This window comes from Mesocricetus auratus, unplaced genomic scaffold (genome assembly GCF_017639785.1).
Source record: "Mesocricetus auratus isolate SY011 unplaced genomic scaffold, BCM_Maur_2.0 Super-Scaffold_100038, whole genome shotgun sequence".
Classification (NCBI taxonomy): Eukaryota; Metazoa; Chordata; class Mammalia; order Rodentia; family Cricetidae; genus Mesocricetus; species Mesocricetus auratus.
The window spans coordinates 6,117,032-6,137,449 of NW_024429216.1; the positions used below are offsets into that span (position 1 = coordinate 6,117,032).

Genomic DNA, 20,418 nt, shown 5'->3' on the forward strand with positions numbered 1-20,418 from the left:
CATTCTCATCTTCCCAAGCTCCTGCCCGTGAGACTGCTCCAGCCCGTACTCCTCGATTTAATATCTCCTACGACACCACGGCTGGTGAGTGCATGTGTCTGGTGCGTACGTGCGTGCGTGTGTGCGTGCGAGCCCCACGCGTGCACGCACACGCATCCACAGTGGGGTGTGCTCATTCTTGGCTTGCCCTTGAGTCACCGCCATTGGAGCCCAGAAGGCATCTGTGTGTGATGCGGAGGGCAGAGCTGGAGAAGTGACCACCTCTCCTCGCAGGAGTCTAGAACTAGACCATGCGTGAATCACAGACCTTGAGTTATTCACACTGGGGGAGTTTGGTTTTGCTTGGGTTCAGATTGTGAAGGCGCTCTGGTTCTTCCCGCTTGAAGAACCCAGAGTGAAAGACTTGGACTTTTAGAAGAGATTTTGGATTTCTTAGTGAGACTGGCTATTTTAAAGAAACTGGAATTTTAATGTTTGAATTTGTAAAGACTGTGGGACTTTAAAAATTATTTGTGATTTTAAGTGAGCTCTTGGGAATGAATAAGAAAGGAAAGGTAGTGGCTTAATAGTAATGCATGTGTGTGTCAAGTTGACAAGAGGTCAGCTGTACTGGCTGGTTCTGTGTGTCAACTTGACACAGGCTACTGCCACTGAAGAAGACAAAGCCCAGTTAAAGAAATGCCTCCACAGAAATCCCTCCACAGGACCAAGCTGTAAGGAATTTTCTCAGTTGGTGATCAATGGGGAATGCACCAGCCCATGGTGGGTGATGCCATTCCTGGGCTGGTGGTCCTGATTCTGCAATAGAGCAGGCTAAGCAAGCCTTGAGGAGGAAGCCAGTAAGCAGCACCCTTCCATGCAGCTCCTGCCTCCAGGTTCTTTTTCCTGCTTGAGTTCCTGCCCTGACTTCCTTCAGTGATGAACAACAATGCTGAGGTGCAAGCCAAATAAACCTTTTTAGTCATGGTGTTTTGTCGCAGCAATAAAACCCTTTCTAAGACAACTTGGTACCAGAAGTGGGGTGCGTGTGTGCGTGCGTAGCTCCTGCCTCTGGCTGGGGAGGGGTATGACAAGGAGAGGACTCAGCAAAGAAGCAGAAGGAATGGAAGTTTCTCTAGAGCCAGTGCTGGTGACCCTGAGTCCAGGCACCAAGAGATTAATACATTAATACCCAAAGGTATTTAAGTGAGGAGTGTGCCCCAGGGCTGGCAGGTGAACAAAAGAGGAGGAATTGGAATGCTCTGGGGAGCCAGTGAGTGTTTGCTCTACATCAGGAAGTAAACTTTGCCTGCCACTCAGATCTGGCTCCAGGGTGTCCTCAAGCCACAAGCAATGCCAACTTCAGTTATAGTGCAAGGCCAGGAAAGCTTAGCTATTAAGAGCATTCTTAGCCAGTGGGCAGGATGTGAACCCAGCTCTGCCTCTTACAGCCGCATGGTCTTATACAAGTTGCTTTCATTCTGTGCCTCAGCTTCTCGTGTGTGAAATGGAAATAGCAATAATATCTCTCTAGAAGGATTGCAGTGATCAAATGAGCCAGCATATGAACAGTGCTTAGAGCAGGGCCTGGTGGGAAGTGGATCTCCTGCACACACTGGCTGGGATTATCTGGCTGGGAGGTCCCTAAGTAGGTGTGGCCTGTTGCATGGTCTTGCTCTTGTCTGGCTGATGTGTCTACTGGATGCTCGACAGAAACAAATCAGCAGCTGTCTCTGGGCCAATGAGAAGAGTGGATTGTTTTAACAGAGAAGAGTGGTGGGGCTACACCCGAGCTTCCTGGCCACCCCAGCGCAGGCGAGGGAAGATGATTTGAGGCCAGCCAGGGTTATGGATAGTGAAATCCCGTCTTTAAAACAAGCACGAGGCTAGGCATGGTGGTGGTGCACCACTTTCATCCCTGCGCTTAGGAGGAGAGGCGGGTGAATCTGTGAATTCAAGGCTAGCCTGTTCTACATAGTGAATTTCAGGCCAGCTAAGGCTATATAATGAGATGGGGGGGTGCAGAACAGAAGCAAGTTGCAGAATTGGTGAGCCTTTGTGGTCAGAGGTGGTTTTTGAAGAGGGGACATGCCAGGTCCTTTCTCAGCTGCTGGCGTGCGTGCGTGCGTGCATGCGTCTGTCTGTCTGTTTGTCCCTGTCTCCTTCCACCTGGCCTGAGACTCCCATCTCTGTAAAACTGCCCTGGGGCAGAATGATACATAAACAGAGCAGCCAGCTCTCGCCATCTGCTAGCCAGGCCAATGGACCTGAGAAGAAACTAACCCTTCCAGAGCCTTCTGTAGTGTGGCTGCTGGTGTAGGACTGGCATTCATGTTCCTGCCCTCCTTTCATCCCTTGTGGTCTGTGGGAGGGAAAGCAGGAGCCCACCTCCCTTTTGAAGGTGGGTGGAGGTTCCTTCTTGTGTCCCCAGATGACCTGTGGTGAGTTGTTCTGAGACTGCCTCTGTAGGCGCAGCTCCCATCTCCTGGCCCCTCCCATCTCCTGGCTCCTCCCATCTCAGAAACACTCTTTCTCCAACAGGACCAGAGGTTTGTGTTCATACAGACCAATGTGCACACATGTGCACACCTCACACACCAGTCAGAACAGAGGCATATGCAGACACAGAACAGATCCCCAGGTCTCCAAAGGCAGATTTAGAGTTAGCGGGATGGCTCAACAGTTAAGGGCTCTTACTGGGTAAGGTCTAGAAGACCCACCCAGATTCAGTTCCAAGCACCCATGCCAGACCTCTCACAACTACCTGAAACTCCAGTTCTGGGAATAAAAATAAACATTTTTTACAAAGTCACATGTCCAACAAGGCCCCACCCCTAGCAAGGGGATGCCAAGGAAGGGAGAGTAGTAGATAGGCCACGCCCGTGTGCACTCAGGCAGCACTAATTAGACTAAGTGAGGTTTCATTTTTGTTTTGTTTTTGAGATGGTTTCTCTGTGTATCCCTGACTGTCCTAGACAGAACTCGCGCTGTAGACCAGGCTGGCCTCAAACTCAGAGATCCACCTGCCTCTGCCTCCTGAGTCCTGGGATCAAAGGTGTGCACCACCACCACCCAGCTTAGTGAATTATTTTTTAATAGGAATGAGGACTATTTGAGGCTATCAGGAGAGTGATACCATCAATAAACATCATATACATGTGGAAAGTTGTGTGTGTATTATCTTAGGATAAAACTACTCAAAAAATTACGTACCTAAGACAAGTATATTTGACATTGTTTAGAGGCAGAAGGCAGAAATAGGGCTCATTTGGATACATGGGCATATAGCCCATGCTGTCTTCACACTGAATAGCTGCAATGATCTCGACCTCCTGATGCAACTGCCTCAAACGTTCAAGTGCTGGGATTACAGTCTGCACCACCACACCCAGCTCTAATTTTTATTTAATGACTTAGAGGAAAAAACAAAAACCCAGAATGAAGCCACCCACATTGGTACGACAGAGACTTTCCCAAGTGCCTTGAGCAGAAGGACCATCCTTTGGCAGCAGCAGGACGTACTCCCCACCCACCAAAACCACTGTCAGCCTTCTAGATCTTTCCACTGTGTTGACCTAGGTTGAAGGGAAGGAGGTAAATGGTCACAAAATATCTAACGTGTTTTTTAATACTATGGTTTTTTTAAGTTTATTTTTATTTCATGTGCGTTGGTGTTTTGTCTGTATGTGTGTCTGTGTGAGGGGGTCAGAAGCCCTGGAACTGGAGTTACAGACAGATGTGAGCTGCCATGTGGGTGCTGAGAATTGAATCAGCGTCCTCTGGAAGAGCAACTAGTTCTCATACCCATTGAGCTCTCTTTCCAGCCCCATGATTTTTTTTTAATACAGAAAATAATATGCCATTCTTTTGAACTCCATGTTCTTATAGTTGTTTGTTTGTTTTTGTTTTTGCTTCATTCTCTGATCAAAGTAACCAATCCCCTTGAAAGATGCTGTTTCTGAATGAGGGGGAGACCAGATTGTGAGCATTGCCCAAACTGCAAACCAGCAGTGGCCGTGTAGCCACGGATGCCGTTTTGGGAGTTGGAGCAGGCACAGGTGTGTGTGCCTGTGGAAGCCAGAGATCAGTTTCAGGTTCCATTGCTCTCCACATCTTTGTGAGGCAGGACTCCTCACTGAACCTGGAACACAGCACTTAGGTAGGCTGGCTGGCTTGCAGACTCCTGGGATCTGCCTGCCTCTCTGGTGTTACTGGTGTGTGCTACCCTGTCTGGCTTTTATGTGAACCCTGGGAATTCGAGCTCGCACCTTACGCTTACACAGCCGCCAAGCCATCTCTACAGCCTTCCCCTGTGCCCGTGGGGAAGAATCGGATCGCTGCCCTGACTGCAGCACCACCCTGGGAGCCACAGGTAGAGCAGTGGGTGAGTGGCCAGTGTCTTGAAGACCCCTGGATGTCTGGCGTCCTCCCCGCCATCAAGGCATTGTAAGTTCAGCCTCACTGTTGTATAAGCAAGCATTTCGCCCTGAGCAGAATCCCTGGTGGGGCTGCAAAGATGGCTTAACGGTTAGGAGCGCTTGGACCCGGGTTTAGTTCTCAGAACCCTGATGGCCGTTTACAGCCCGTACAAGCTCCACTTCCAGAGGATATAAATTACATCTAAAAACATATATTACCAGTGTCTGTGGTGTGCCATTTACCGTGCCAAGTGCCTCCTGGGACCCCTCTTGCCAGGTACACTAGCAGGCTGACACGTGACACTGTCGTTCTCCAGTGGATGGCTTGCTGCTTTGAGCCCCAGAGCTCTACTCTGTAACATAGGGGAGATAATCCCCCTCTCCGGAAGTGCCATATAGAATCAGCAGGGTAAAAAAGCAGTTTTGTTGGTGAGAAGCAAAATACGAAAAAGGAGAGATTGATAGGGTTTGGGGATCGAGACACCCTTGCTATGGGAAGACTCGGACTGGATGGAGCAGGCTGCAGCTGGGCCTCAGCTCCACAGACTTGGGGGTGGGGCATCTTCCACTTGTGACATCCGGTGCTATCAAGTGGTGCTGCATGCTGAGGGGTCACAGGGCCAAGCTTGGAATCAGCCAAAGCCAGGTGCAGATCCCCACTCTTCCTCTCCCATTGTGTGGTTCATGTAGGATATTTTCCCTGTTTTGAGTGCATTTTGCCTAAGTGTTCACTTGGTAGGGGCTTGAGCCCAGGTGTTGGTGTCCTATGCTCTGACAAGGTTATGGCAGTCAGGGATCAGAGACCACTTAGGGTAAACCACTGTGGCAGGGGACACTGCCTAAGAGACAAGGCTCAATTTAAGGTGTATCCAGCACTCCTCTGTCTCCTCCTCTGCCCACAGAAGGCTTTCTGATCACTCTCCCGGGGTCTCCACTAATACCCCAGTAACCTCCCAGCGCACAGCTGTCCTTAGGCGACGGCTCTCCAGCCCAGTCCTCCCCCTCCCCCCAGGAACAGGATGGGGCTTGAACAGCTGTTCCTTTACAAGGATTCCCTGGCTGTGTTTAATCAAGATTGTCAAATATTGATTTAATCTCCAGGCCCAACAGATGTGATCTTAGCAGGTTTCAGTGGCAATTAGCTAGAATTAGCTTGCAAGTCAGGCTCCATGCTGACAGGCTGCCATCTTCTACCCAGGAGCCTAGGCTGGCCACAGGAGCAAGCCTTACAGGGGGACCCCTAAGTGTTTTCTCTGTGGGCTCAGCCTGGCTATAGCCCATGTGAACCGTCCATCTACTGTTGCACTTAGATAGTGGGATGCTGGGCAGCAGGAGTGGACTGCTCTAGTTTGCCAGTGAGCTTGCTAGTGAGACACCCACAGGCAGCCAGCCTCGAGCAGAGGCCGTGTCCGCTTTTCCCCTGCCTTTGAGGCCTGGCTCTGCCATACCTCCCTCCCCCCTTTCTAGGACATAGCTGCTGCTCCTGGGTGGGCTGTCCCTAAACTCATGGTCAGGAAGCATCTCTTTCCAGTCGTGCATTTCAGAGTCACATTTGGAGAGAGTGGGACTGTGTCCAGATTGGAACAAGATGTTCAAGCCACATGTGCTTTGGGGGAGGTGGGACACCTTCCCTTACCCATCCAGTCCCATGGGTACTCCAGGGGCCACCTCCCCGCTCCAGGCTCTGGGCTCCTATAGTTCAGAAGGAGCTGTTACGGGGCCGCATTTGGTGTGCTTGGTATATCGGTACGTCACTGTGCATTGAGTGCGCTGAGCAGATGTAGGCTTTGCTCAGACTGAAGCCGTGTCATCTTCTCCATAGAAAGGCTCCTCTGTGTGCCCGAGATCTAGCCAGTTTGGTGGCAGTCAGGATGGAACCTGGGTGGTCTTCACTTCAGTCCTCCATGCTACAGCTGCTGTGCAGGGGAGACCTCCAAGAGCTGGTGGCACAAACTCTCAACTCTTTACTGCTTTTTTTCTCTCTCTCCCTCTATGATCATATGAGCCTCTGACCTATATGAACTCAGCTGAACAAGAGAGCAAAATAAAACGACAGAGATGTGGCAGTGTAAGCCTTTGAGTGAGCTCTGCATGGCGGGGTCTAAGCAAATCACCAGGGGCCTTGGGACTCTGTGGGGCCTGAGAGCAGGGCTAATGCAGGGGCTGCCCAATTGTGGAAAGAGCGAGTCTCCAAGTTCGTTCTGTTTTATAAGAGGGACCGATGTGTAGCTCAGGCTGGCTTCAGACTCTTGGTCGATGCAGAGGGTATTGAGATGAGGCACCCACCTCCACACACACATCAGCTCTAAGCCCCTCCCTCCCGGGCCTGTTCTGTGGGCTAAATGGGTCTGTGCATAAAGCCCTTGCCATGTGCTAAGCATGCTATCAGCACGTGCTCTGGCTGACAGCACACAGTGTGCACTCTCGTTCCCCAGCTTCGTGCTCGTACACATGTCACACTTCTTCTCTGCTGCCCTGTCTCACTTTCGCTACAGGTGCTTTGTCCTTCCTGGACTGAGTCATCCAGATTCACTCAACCCTCCTCTGCCCGTGCGCATTAGGCTTTGTGGCTCTTCTGTATCAACAGCGGCGTGAACGCCCATGCACCTGCCTTGACACGCCATGGCATAAGACTCAAATAGAGTGCACACCAAGAATTTCAATAAGGTTTGCATTCACTATTCCTCTCTCCCCCAAGGGAAGAGAAACGCGCCTTATTAAACGCCGTTAAAGGCAGGGCAGGTTACCAGGGCCAGGTGGGGTGTAATAGCTCTAGATACACCCTGCCCTTTTCAGTTGAATACATGGGTCTCTGGTTTCTTTGGCCCTGAATACAGAACAGGTTTTCATGGTCTGCATCGCTGCTGTGGTCTAATGGACTGTGTTTGCACAGACTCTTCCTAATGAGACCTGGATACTGTAGCATGCTCCCTGGTATTGCTCAAACTTCCACTGAGTCCAGGGCGGCCAGGAGGAAACCCATTGCTTCACCTGGAACCACTAAGCTGGTGCCACCTCTCCGTGTAGCCTCACAGCACGCTTGTCTTTTATTTAGAGCAGAGTGTGTAAGGATTCAGGCATCGTGTTGGCCTGCCCTGTCACCTGGCAGAATACACTCAGGCAGCGCCCTGGTCAGCCCAGCGTTCCGTGGTTTCATAGTCTGCACGCAGGTTCAAAGGACCCTTTAAAAGAAAGACCCCCATTCTCTTTTCAGGTCTCTTTGCCTGCTTCCGGGGGGGGGGGCGTTCCCCTGGGGCAGACAGGTCTTTTCCTCTCTGTCTCTGTGTCTCTTTACCTCTCTTTCCTTCCCCCTTCCTCCCTTTTCTAATAAAATTTCTCACTTAAGCTCTGTCTATCTGGCGTGTTTGCCCTCCACCTAGGTTACCCTCGCCTGTCGAGGAATCCACAAAAGGTTCACACGCAAGGTCCCCCTCGACCTTTATCATAACAGAGTGGTCAGGGGTAGGAGCCAGACGGTTAAGGTTTAAATCCTGACTGTGCTACCTGCCAAGCTGGGTGGTTCGGTCCCATCACTGTCCTTGCCCCATTTTTGGAATGGGCATGGTGATGTCCCTACTGTGTGAGGTTGTGCAGCAGCAAAGGGTAGGATGCACCTAATGTCGTGGTCCTTTTTCTCTATCCAGGACTAGAGCCACCATCCCAGGCCCCCACGTTAGGCCCCCGTTGGATGGCATCTGGTGACTTGCTGCCCAGTGGACCCTGCTGACTGCCTTTAGTATCACTCTTTGCTGACTCTGGGGCTCTCCTGCCTTTCCCCCACTGACACTTCCTCAGCCACCTTCTTGGCATGTGATCCCAGGGTCCACAAAAGCCAAACTTGGTAATCTCATTCAGACACAAAGCCGGTGAGAAACTTACAGAAAAAGTGGAAGGCCAGAGGGGCAAGAAAGCCTGTAAGGACCAGGGAGGCACCAGCCCGAGGGAGCCAGAGTCCCCAGGAGAAGCTAAGCCAGTGTCCCTGCTACTGACTATCTGTACTGTGTACTTCGAGCTTCCCACAGTACAAGATGCACCTCCTCCCCTCCCCCAAGTTCTGCCCACACTGCCCTGTTTCCATAATGGGGGGGCTCCCTCCAAAGCTTTCTGGAAGGATGGGAGTGCAGGTGGAATCCGGAATGCTTGGGACCAGAAATCAACAGTAGAATTTTCCACTTGTAGCATCATATTAGCACATGAACCCTTAAAAATGAATGAATGAGTGAGTAAATAAATAAACAAACGAACAAGTAGGTGGGTCTCATGTATCCCAGAATAGCCTTTAGCTCACTATGTAGCCAAGGGTGGCCTTGAACTTCAGATCCTCCCTGTCTCTGCCTCTTAAGGGCTAGGATTAAAATGAGCGTCACTATGTCCACATGGTGCTTATAATGTTTCAAATCTTCAAGTTTGGGATGTTCAGCCTGGAAGGGCAGTGGTAATGGGGAAGCAGGGGTTTCCCCACTTCACAGAGTGAGGCCCTGGTCCACTCTGGCCCATCATGGCACACCATTGCTGGAGCCTTGCCATTTCATCTTGGGTCATATGCCATGCTTCTCTCATAATCGATTTTCCTATTGGGAAGACCTAGGTGGTATGGGACAACCAAACCCCCGAGGCTGCCGGCACCATTCAGCTCAGGACAGCACAGAGAGATCCAGCTGCATGCCTGGGGAGGGGGTCTGTGCAGTCCCAGGCCTGTAGAACATCTGTGTGTGTTTACAGCAGGGTATGATTGAGAGTGTCTGCAGAGCTGGAAGCCAAATTCCAGCAGGAGAACGTATCTGTCAGAAGGCACACACCACAGCAAGTGAGGTCTCCAGCTGAGCCACCAGTTTCCCACCCAGCCCCAATGTGACCTCCGAGGAAGGTCCCCCGTCTGTGCAGAGCTGCCCTGGGAAGCCTCCCTGTGTAACAGTCTAATGGTAGAGTCAGTCCGTAAATGGATATGAATGAGAACATTTCCACCTAGTGACACCCACCAGCCGCCAGAGGCTGCACCCCAGCCTCTCCACCCTTGTTCAGCCTACCTCTGACTTTGTGGACAGTCATTGTAGTTTCTCAGTAATGCTCCCGTCACCGTTAGGGTCACTATTGTTGTGATGAAACACCATGATCAAATCTTCTTTGGGAGGAAAGGGTTTATTTCACTCACAAGTCCATATAACAGTTCCTTATCAAAAGCAGTGAGTGCAGGTTCCTGGAGACAGGAGCTGATGCAGAGGCCATGACGGGTGCTGCTTACTGGCTTGCTCCTCATGAATTAGATAGTCTGCTTTATTGCAGAACCCACATCCACCTACCTACCCAGGGATGGTACAACCACAATGGGCAGGGCCCTCCCACTTCATAACTAAAAAAATGCCCTAAGGCTGTGGGGGGCACAGTCCTTTAATCCCAGCTCTCAGAAAGCAAAGGCAAGTGACTCTCTGTGAGTTCAGGCCAGCCTGGTCTACAGACTGAGTTCCATGACAGCCAGGGCTACACAGAGAAACCCTGTCTCAAAAAATCAGAAAAGAGAAAAGAAAAGGTCCTCTAACAGGATGTTAAGGAGGCATTTCCTCTACTGAGGCTCCTCCTTTCTAATGACTCTGGCTTGTGTCATGTTGACAAAAGACTAGCCAGGCATGGTGGTGCATCCCAGAATTCCTGCAATCCCAGGACTCCAGAGGATACTGAGGCAGGAGCATGACAAGTTCAAGGCAAGCCTGAGCTACTTAGTGAAAGCCTGTCTGAAAAAGAAGAGAGATGGAAGATGAAAATTCAGGCCTGGTGTGTGACTCAGCGGTAGAGCCGGTGAGACCCAGGTCAGAAGCTAAGGGTTCACTAATAGACAGGAAACACAAGCTCGTGGACCTGATTTACCCTGAAGCCTGCCCACCATTTGGGAATTGAAGAACTGCGTGTGTTCTTAAGCACCGAGGGAAGTATGAAATGGGGAGCTCAGACGGGGCCGGGGGTCCTGAAATTCCTCCTAGAACTCTTGTGTGCACGCTAGGTTTTGTTGCTGCCACCCCTGCTGCTTTTGCTTTTCAGATGGGGAAAAACGGCACGAAACTCTAGACTTCTGATTGCTTTTGAAAGCTGAGGTGATCGATAGTCTCACTTCTCAGGGGGGGTGGCTGAGACCCACTTTGAGGACCACGCCCCTGCTGTGTAGTTCACAATGGGCCTCTCCCCTTTCACCTCCCTGGGGTCTGGCAACCTCCCTGTCATTTCCAAGTGTCTCAAGGAATGCTCCTGTATCCCTCACCGTGGGCACCCACAGGAAACAGGTCATCTTGAGCCCTCCCCCCTTCTACTTCTTCCTCCCTGTCTCAGAGGCTAATGTCTCCTGTTTTAGCCCATGAACCTGTTTCATGCACCCCTCTTTGTTTTTCCCTGAAGTTCACTCTGTACCTCTAAACATGTTAGGAAACACCCACTACGTGAGTCATGTGCAAGCACTGGGCTTTGACCAGAGTGGCTATGCCTAGCTTTAGACATCGTGGTGATTTGAATGAGAATGTCTCCCAGAGGCTCAGATAACTTGAATGCTTGGTCATCAGGAAGTGACACTAGTTGAGAAGGATTTAAGAGGTGTGGCCTTGTTGGAGTAGGTGTGGCTTTTGGAGTGAGCTTTGGGCTTTCAAAAGCCCAAGCTAGTCCCAGTGTCTATAATCCTGTTGACTTGGGATCTGGATGTAGAACTCCCAAAGACCATGCATGCTACCTGCATGCCACTGTGCTCCCGCCTTGATGACAGCGAGTTAACCCTGTGAAACTGTAAACCAGCCCAAATGAAATGCTCTCTTTTTATTAGGGTTGCCATGCTCAGCAATAAAACACTAAGACAGAGACCAACGGACAGAAAAGTTAGAGGTCACTCCAACCCAGGTGCTCAGGCCACCCCAGCACTGTGCTGTCTTGATTAAAGCAGGCCCTGCCCGCAGGAAGCTGAGCAGCACCGCTGGGATAGCCAGCAGCTTCAGCCACAGATGGCGGACGCTCTCTTCCCCTTCTTCTCCAGCGGGGAGTTTCACTCAAGGTAGAGACAGAGCGAAATGATTCTGGGGAGTGTCAGAAACGGGAGCTCCTTCCCTGTGGGCCTGTGGACCGGGGCGTGTGCTTCGTCTCTGGTCAGAATACGCCATCGCTCAACAGTGCCAGAGCATCCCAGGCAGGAGTATGGGTAAGGGACACGGCTGTGAGTAGCACAGGTGGCCTCACCAACTAGAGCTGACAGCCTGGCAGTGGAGGCAGTCGGCAAACAGATACCAAACAAAAGCGATTCAGTTGGTGGCGACTGCTAAGAAAAATAGGAAGAGAACAGACTGGGTGACCAACCGGCCTGGCAGGTAGATTGGGTTGGAAGCGCCCCAGAAAGGTGAGGAAGGCCACGCAGGTGTTTTGGCAGTAGTCAGGGGCCAGATCTGGTGGCGTGTGGCCAGGAGAAGGAGTTTGGATCTCCTTAGAAGCAATATGGAGTCCTGGGGGCTCGGGAGGATAGGGGTGCCTGTGGAAGAGGCACTAAGATTGGACGTGAGTGTCTGTTAATCACTACCGTTACTGGAAACATTGCAGCTTTTCTCCTGAGTCTTTCGGGGCTCTGGTTTTCTCTGTCATTTTGCCTTTCTTCCTGGCAAGGGGGCGGGATCAAGCAGGCTGTACAGCAAGTGGACAGTAAGTCTGCCCTCTGTGCAGTTCCATCAGGGAAAGGGGACACACAGACAGAACCACAGGGATCCCGAGGGTGCCGCCGCACGGGACAGGACTCTGGTCCTTCCTCAAGCGTTGCAGTAGGACAGAGGGAGGTGGCTGTGGTGGAGTGGGTGAGACAGGAAGAGCGTCCGCCGGGGCAGAGTGGGTTCTGTTTGGCTCCTCTTTTGAGCAGACCAACTCAACAAAGACCCTTTGAGATAGCAGAGGCCAGGAACTGAGGCAGACAGTGCCACTGGGCAGTAAGGAGCTCCTGTGAGCTCTGGTGCATATGAAAGAGATCATGGTGGCCCAGCCGGCCTAGCTTCCTTCCTTCCTCCCTCCCTTCCTTCCTTTCTTCCTTCCTCCCTCCCTCCCTCCCTCCCTCCCTCCCTCCCTCCCTCCCTCCCCTCCCTCCTTCCCTCCCTCCCTCCTTCCCTCCTTCCCTTCCTTCCTCTCAAGACCTTATCTGCCAGAAATGCAAACTGAAAGGTATTTATGGATGAAATGACCTGGTAACTGGTGGTGTATCTCAGTGGCAGAGCACTTACCTGACCCATGGAGATTGATACCATCTCCAAGAGTGCAGAAAGTAAAAATAAAATATTTTTAAAAACAAAGAGGGGCCTGCGAGATGGCTCAGTGAGTAAAGGCACCTTCTGGCCCGTGTTCAGTTCCCGGGACCTACGTGTGGAAAGAGACCCAACTCTGTCACCCTGAGTTCAGTCCCTAGGATTCACGTGGTGGAAGGAGAACCGATTCCACCTCCTCAGACCACTGGAACCTCTGCATGCACTCTCTAGCATTCAGGAGCAAATACAATACATGGTTTTTGTTTTTGTTTTTTAAAGATTTATTTACTATGTATACAGTGTTCTGTCTGCATGTATGCCTGCATAACAGAAGAGGGCACCAGATCTCACTACAGATGGTTGTAAGCCACCATGTGGGTGCTGGGAATTGAACTCAGGACCTCTGGAAGAGCAGCCAGTGCTCTTAACCCCTGAGCAATCTCTCCAGCCCCGCAATAAATGTTTTTAATACAATAATGAAGGAAAAAATGGCTGGGAATGTAGCTCGGTGGTAGAGTGCTTGCCCAGCATTCGTAGGCCTCGGGTTCAGCCCCCAGGAGCACAGGAGCATAATGCTGGATGAATGGACAAAACAGGGAGGGCAAAGAGCTATTATTGGAGGTGGACTCGGTAATAGGGTGGCCGTCCTCGTCCTTTCTCTGCTTTGTGTAACTCTGGCTACGCCTGGCGGTGCCCTCCTATAATCCCAGCACCCGGAGGAAGAGGTGGGAAAATCTCTACAAGTTGAAAGCTACACAGCAGGACCTTGTCTGAGAAAGGGAGGGCGGGCAGGCAGGCTCACTCCATGATAGTCTTCTCAAATGAGTGAAGCTGGGTCCTCTCCCAAAAAAGCCACGTTCCTGCCTTTGGGAACGGTGCATGCTGCTCCCGTCTCATCCCTTCCTTCTCCTTCCTTGCAGCACGGCTGGGAAGACGCCTGCACCGCCCACGGGCCACGGCCTGCGGCCATTGCTCCTTCTGCCCCACTGAGCCAGTGCAGCGGGAGCCCCTGGATGACACCTGCCTCCTGACGCCGCACTTGCGCCACTGTCCACAGCGATGGTGAAGAACTGGACTCTACAGGCTCACAACCTTCAAGTGCACTCTCGGGGGCCAGCACCCTTTGTCCTAGGACTGGCAGGCCTGAACAATGGCTGAGGGCCAGGGGACCCCATAGAGCTGTACCACGACTTCCAGGGGCAGCAGCACCCCAGTGCCCGAGGACTATGACCACCTATCGGCCTCTTCCCAATGATGGTTTGGACCTGGCAGCCAGCTGTGGGGCCAGGGGCACCGATATCCTCCCTGGGCCCCACCCTACGGACTACACTCCCATGGGATTCTGGGCCCAGAACGGCAGCATGTCCCAGCCTCTTGGGGAGAGCCCAGTCATTGCCACCACCCGCCCTAGCCCCACCACCCCTGCGATGCCCAAGATGGGTGTGCGTGCCAGAGTGGCTGATTGGCCACCCAAGCGAGAGGCCTTGAGAGAGCAGAGCAATCCCAGCCCCTCACAGGACACAGATGGTGTGAAGGCCACCAAAGTGGTCCATTCCATGAGAAACTTACAGAATGGACAGCTCCCCTCCAGCACCTCAGCTTCCTCAGGGTCCAGAGCCTTCCATCGACTCACCAGGAGGAGGTCTAAAGATGTAGAATTCCAGGATGGGTGGCCCCGGTCCCCTGGCCGGGCCTTCCTCCCTCTGAGGCATCGAAGCAGCAGTGAGATCACCCTGAGTGAGTGTGACGCAGAGGAACCTGGAGAGGCACGGGGAGCCCGGCACCCAGGGGTGCTGCCCCTCTTCCGAGAGTATGGCAGCACATCCTCCATTGATGTGCAGGGTGTGCCAGAGCAGAGTTTCTTTGACATCCTCAACGAGTTCCGCAGTGAGCAGCCAGAGGCGCGGGGCTCCCAGAACCTCAGTGAGCTCCTGCGTGTGGATCCGGGCACCCTTCTCTCAGGAAGCAGCTGTGGGGGCAAGGGAGACCCCCGGAATGGCCAGCCTGCCAAAGATAGTCTTCAGACTGTGCAGCCTCTCAAGGAGAAGGAGAAGGCCCGGAAGAAACCTGCGTGGGGCCTGGGCAGTGGGGACACTGTAGACTCATCCATCTTCAGGAAGCTGAGGAGCAGTAAGCCTGAGGGGGAAGTGGGGCGGCCTCTGGGAGAGACTGAGGAGGGCCGAAGCCCCCCGGAGGCCAGCAGACCGTGGGTCTGCCAGAAGAGCTTTGCCCATTTTGACGTGCAGAGCATGCTGTTTGACATCAATGAGGCAGCTGCCAACAAGGTGTCGGTGGCCCAGAGGCGTAACACCACCACAGGGGCCTCAGCGGCTTCAGCCGCCTCAGCCATGGTGGCCCTCACGGCATCACGGGCCCACAGCCTGGGGACCCTGGACCCAGCCTTCACCAGCACGGAGGATTTGAACTGCAAAGAGAACCTGGAGCAGGACCTGGGGGATGACAATAGCAATGACCTTCTACTTAGCTGCCCACACTTCCGCAATGAGATCGGTGGGGAGCGAGAGCGCAATGTCAGCTTCTCCCGGGCCTCTATGGGTTCCCCGGGGGGCAGCAGCGAGGCCCACGTAGCGGAACCCACCCTGAGCACCCACCGCACAAATGCTAGCATCTCGGTGCTGGAGGTACCCAAGGAGCAGCAGAGGACACAGAGCCGGCCCAGGCAGTACAGCATCGAGCACGTGGACCTGGGTGCTCGATACTACCAGGACTACTTCGTGGGCAAAGGTGACTGATGTGGGCGTGGCCGGGGCCCCAGCTTGTCTTTGAGAAACACCCACTGCTTATTCATCTGACCCTGTCTCGTTACTAAGAGTGCCAGGAAAACAGAGGCATACTCCGTGCCCGGGAGGGCACAGCCTAGCACTCGGCCCTAGCTAGTCTCAGGCCCCAGCACCACCAAAAATAAATGCATGGTTCTTGTCCATTGTAACAAATGTCAGCTAGGTTCTCCACAGGGCTCAGAGTAGTCTCTGGAGCCAATCTCAAGTTAACCATGGGTTAGACCCTGCAGATTGACCTCTTGGGAGAAAAGGAGTTGATTGTAGTGGATCCCGTACCCTACCGAAATGACACTAAGATAAACAGTGAAGGGGTAAAGTAGAATTTCAGGTCCTAGCTAGAGAATGCTGATGAGGCACTTTGAGGGGTCTTTCCAGTAGCACAGGATTCCAAGATGAAGAGTGCCTACGGGGTGAAGGCTGTTTCATGTTGGTTGGCGCATCTGTACTCCCAGCATCCAGGAGGCTGAGGCAGCTGAATCTTAAGTCTGAAGTAGTCCTGGGCTGTATGGGGGGACCCTGCCTTAGAAGGCAAAGGAAGTATAGGGGGAGGGAGGTAGCCATTTCCTTCCAGGCATCACCAGTATTGAGGCTGAGGCTGGAGGGTTTCAGGGTAAATCCAGTTTAAGTCAGCACATTCAAGGATAATATAGGGAGAGCTTGTCTGCTCCTCAAATTTTTTAAAGTAGCCTTTCTAAAATGACTCCTTTGTAGCCATGGAAACCTGAGATTAATGTTTATTGAGCACTGATCGTGTTCTGAGATGCTGGGCATCATATGCAGGTGGAAAGAAAACCAACAGCAAATCGGTAGCCTCTTGAGGAGCGAACTCCCTCCCACCTGTGGAGAAGTGTGCAGTGCCGTTCTGATTAGTTCGCACGTGTTATTTTGGGTTAGCCTTGGATTCACCCAGGCGCGTCTAAAAACAGGGACTGCCAGTTAAGTATACAGAATGCCAGGATGAGAACAAGAAGCAGATATCTGTGTTCTTGAACCTTTGCTAATGACGACATGAAGGCTTGGAACAGGAGTCCCATAGACTGCTGGCGGGATGCTGCCAAAAACAAACAAACCAACCCACGAGGGCTGGGTATCAGAAAGGACTGTTTCCTGGTAGAATTCTCGGTAGCTTGTCCAGGAAAAGGGGATCCAGAAGCCTGACTCCCTGGCTCATTTACGGCTGTCACCCTCAGTATTTCCATTATGTACCTCTGACGCATAGTCAGATACAGGCATGCCTGAGGGATCTGTGTCAGGGCCCTGAACAAATCGGAGGCCCTAGGCTACTAATGGTCAGCATTTAAGCTGTGTGCCAGCCTGGTGCCATGCTAACTCAATTAATCCTCACATTGCTGAGTTAAGCCCATTTGACTGCTAAGAATCCCATCATGTGACCTGGCTGGGGCCTTATATCTAATCCCAACGCAGAATTTTTGCTGGCAGGAGATTCCCTAGGCTCGAGGCTTAACCGCTGCACAACAGCTAATAGGAGCTAAACCCGGCAAGCCATTAACAGAGCCAGGGTTAATCGCAGAGGCCCAGGGCTGATGACCCGCTGTGTACTATACCAAGGCTTTCATCATTGTGGTCCTACTGTCACACACCAGCTCTGAACTGTAGGTCCCTCGTCCTCAGATGAGAGTACGGAGACTCAGAAAAGGCCTGTGATCAAGCTCGTAGGGTTTCCTGAGTTCTGTGTGAGACCGCACCCTGCCCCTTCTGCTCCTCCTCCCAGCACACCATGAGCAGACTGCCGTAGGCCATGCCCTCTCCTTCCAGATATCTGAGCGCATGTCCCCACTCTCCCTTTGCAGAGCATGCCAATTACTTCGGCGTGGATGAAAAGCTGGGGCCCGTGGCAGTGAGCATCAAGCGGGAGAAATTGGAAGATCATAAGGACCATGGACCTCAGTACCAATACAGAATCATCTTCCGGACTCGAGAGGTAGGGCCCGGCACAGTGGCCTGCTGGGTAAATAATCCCCCCCCCCCATTTCCACACCCTGGTTCTACCAGGTTCCAGGCCAAGGACATCCTTGCTCTGTCTCCTAAGAGACCCAGTAATGTGATCCTGTGAGTCTGTCCATTCTACAGAGGAGAAACTAAGACTCAGAAATCACATGGGTTGCAGTAAATAAAGAAGCCGGGCCAGGAGCTGAACCTAGCAGGTGACATCAAAGCTCAGGATCACAAAAGTCTATTCCCAAGAGATTGACTCCAATGAGCATAAGGGGGGGGGGGAGTGTGGTTGGTGGGAGGGACCGTTTCAGGACTCAAGAATTAAGGAAGACTCCATGCCTCAGTCAGGGAAGGCCTGGGACCACTGTGCTTAGTGGCTTCCACCACTACCAACCAACCTGCTCCGTTCTGGGCTGAGAATCCCAATGTCCTGCCCAGCCACCCTGCATTACAGGTTACAGCAATGGGGGAAGGCATAGTGTTGTACCCCCACACCAACGCAAGTGGTTTGTGACAGAAATGTGTCACAAAGAGATTGCACTCATCTCTAATATAGATGAGGGAAGGAACCTGGGTCTTCCACAAGACTGTAGAACTTCTTTTAAATTTACCTTTATTTTATGTATACTGGTGTGAAAGGTGTCAGAAGCCTGGAACTGGAGTTACAGACAGAGGTGCTGGGAATTGAACCTGGGTCCCCTGGAAGAGCTGCCAGTGCTCTTAACCACTGAGTCACCTCTCCAGCCCCAAGACTGCAGAACCTGACTCCTCTCCTGTTCAGCTTGACTGGCTCAGCCTCCTCATTCATAATGAATGCCATTCTCTGTCACCAGCAAGCTCTCTTCAGTCCTGGGCGAAGGGACCACTGTCCAGGGTCTCCTAGACGGCATTAGCTTTCCATACAGAAGGGTGATTCATGTAGGCAGGATCCCCAATTGACTCTGAATGGATCCCACACCCACACCTTGACCAGGCACTGACTGGTGAGAGAGGGCGACAGAGATAGGCAGCCAGAATGAGGACACGTTCCACCTTAGGGCTGGAGCCACCGCCCTGGTACTGAGATTGACAGTTCCATGGGAGCCGCCCCAGGAGAATAGGGAAGAGGAGAAGGAGGTCTTCAGCAGGAATGGTGGCGTGTTTCCGTTTTTTAGACAGCTTGTCTCATGTAGTCCAAACTGGCCTCCAGCTCACCGTGTATCCAAAGCTGGCCTTGAGCTCCTGATCCTCCTGCCTCCACTCACTCAATAATGGAGATGGCAGTCATTCACTGCCGCATCCAACAGAGAGCTGCTTTTAGCCTGCCTCACTCGCTGCCTCTGAGTTCAATCCCCAGCAGGGCAAAACCAGTTAACAACAATGATGAAGTGACGGCAGCTTCTGGGAGAGCCATGTAAAGGCAGCGTTTCCAGAGAGGTAGCCACCAGCTAACACAGGCCTATGCACTGGGGATCCCTGTGTGCGGGGGCCTACGCCCTGGCATAAAAACCCAGCAAGCTGCCACTGCCAGGAAGTTTACTCTGAGTTTGGGGCCAGCCGAGTTTCTGAGCTCATCCTGGCAGGCAGATGAGGCACCGAGGACAAGTGCCCCACCCAGCAGAGGCTTGCAACTAGATGACACAAGGTTTTCAGGCGGTCCTCGGCCAGTGTCATAGCCAGCCTTTCCTTCTGCCTACCTTTCTGGCCAGTTGAGCACCGAGGCAGAATTCGAGGTGACAGCTCCCCAGCGTCAGAGCACTTTAGGACATGTGGTCAGCTGCTGGTGAAATGACAAGCCGTGTGTGTCCTCATGAGGGGCGCATGTTCTTGCAGCAGCGATGACCACAAACAGGCTTAGCACTGCAGCGCCAGGCTGTGCACTGCCTCCGCCTAGGCGAGCTCACCAGTCTCGTAGTCTTGCCAGCTGTCTGATGGCAGCATTCCTGTCCTCGTTTATGGCAAAGCAGATGCAGGGCAGTTAGGACCCTCCAGCGAGAGGCAGGGTCTGTCTCTCTCGGTCCATCTTCCTCTGGTCACCCCACTCAGCTGCCTCAGGGAGTCACCTGACACAGCTCATGATACGAGAACTCAGCTGACTCACGCATGCGGTGCCCATGGCAGTCAGAAGTCTTTGAAGCCCCGGGGACTGGAGCCACCGTGTAGGTTCTAGGAATGAACCTGAGGCAATGGGCTTCCTTCCTTCCTTCCTTCCTTCCTTCCTTCCTTCCTTCCTTCCTTCCTTCCTTCCTTCCTCCTAACCCCCTTTCTCCCTCCCTCCCTCCCTCTTTATTTTTCCTGGAGTTTCACTTTCCTGGAACTTGCTATATAAGACACTCCAGTGCTTTTCAGCGGGTCGGGGTGTGGCTTTTCTGCCTTGGTTCCTATTTGGTCATTGGAAATGGCTCTGTGCCACCCTGACCTCATGGCAACAGATCTGACATGCGCTCATCCCACCAAGACTTACTGAACGCCATCACTTCACAGGCCCAGTCTGGGCTCTGGGGGAGTAGTGGTGATTAAGGCGGTAAAGTAGCTTGAAGACTGATCTCTTGGGGGGTGTCAGTGCTACACAAGACACCCTCATAACCTGTGCCAGCGTACGCCGTGATAAGGCGGAAGAGACAGCAGGGACACAGTGACTCTGGTGGGAGTTAGATCTTCAGACAGGATAGCCAATGGGACACCTCTGAAATACCCATGACCTCAGGGAGTTAGAGCTGGGGTGGTCCTCAAAGCTCTAGTTGCAGCATGGGGAGACTGAAGCAGACGATGTCATCAGTTCAAGGCCAGCCTGGGCTTCTTCATGAATTCTACCCTGTCTCACACACAGCCTTTGCCTGCCCTACCTACTGATCACGTGCAGAGCTGAGCCCGGGCCTCTGCAGAGCTGCCCGTGAGCACCCCAGGCCTGTCCTCTCATCATCAGGAGCTGGCGGAGGGGCAGTGGACTGCAAGGCTTGCCTCATGCCCACCTAGGCCCTTTCCATCATGGAGGCAGGGTAGAGAGACACACCCAAATATCGTGCCATCAGCCGGAAA

General features: G+C 52.6%; 1 protein-coding gene across 4 annotated transcripts in view; it reads left to right on the plus strand.

The window, feature by feature from the left end:
• The window catches only part of Sipa1l3 (signal induced proliferation associated 1 like 3), a 204,898-nt gene that overhangs the window by 101,953 nt on the left and 82,527 nt on the right, over positions 1-20,418 (plus strand). For all 4 annotated transcript variants that reach the window (XM_040734703.1, XM_040734707.1, XM_040734705.1 and 1 more), the window contains 2 exons: positions 13,564-15,388; positions 17,256-17,386. In XM_040734703.1, the coding sequence (XP_040590637.1) occupies positions 13,870-15,388; positions 17,256-17,386 (1,650 nt within the window). In that variant the 5' untranslated portion in view covers positions 13,564-13,869. The remainder of the gene's footprint in view (positions 1-13,563; positions 15,389-17,255; positions 17,387-20,418) is intronic.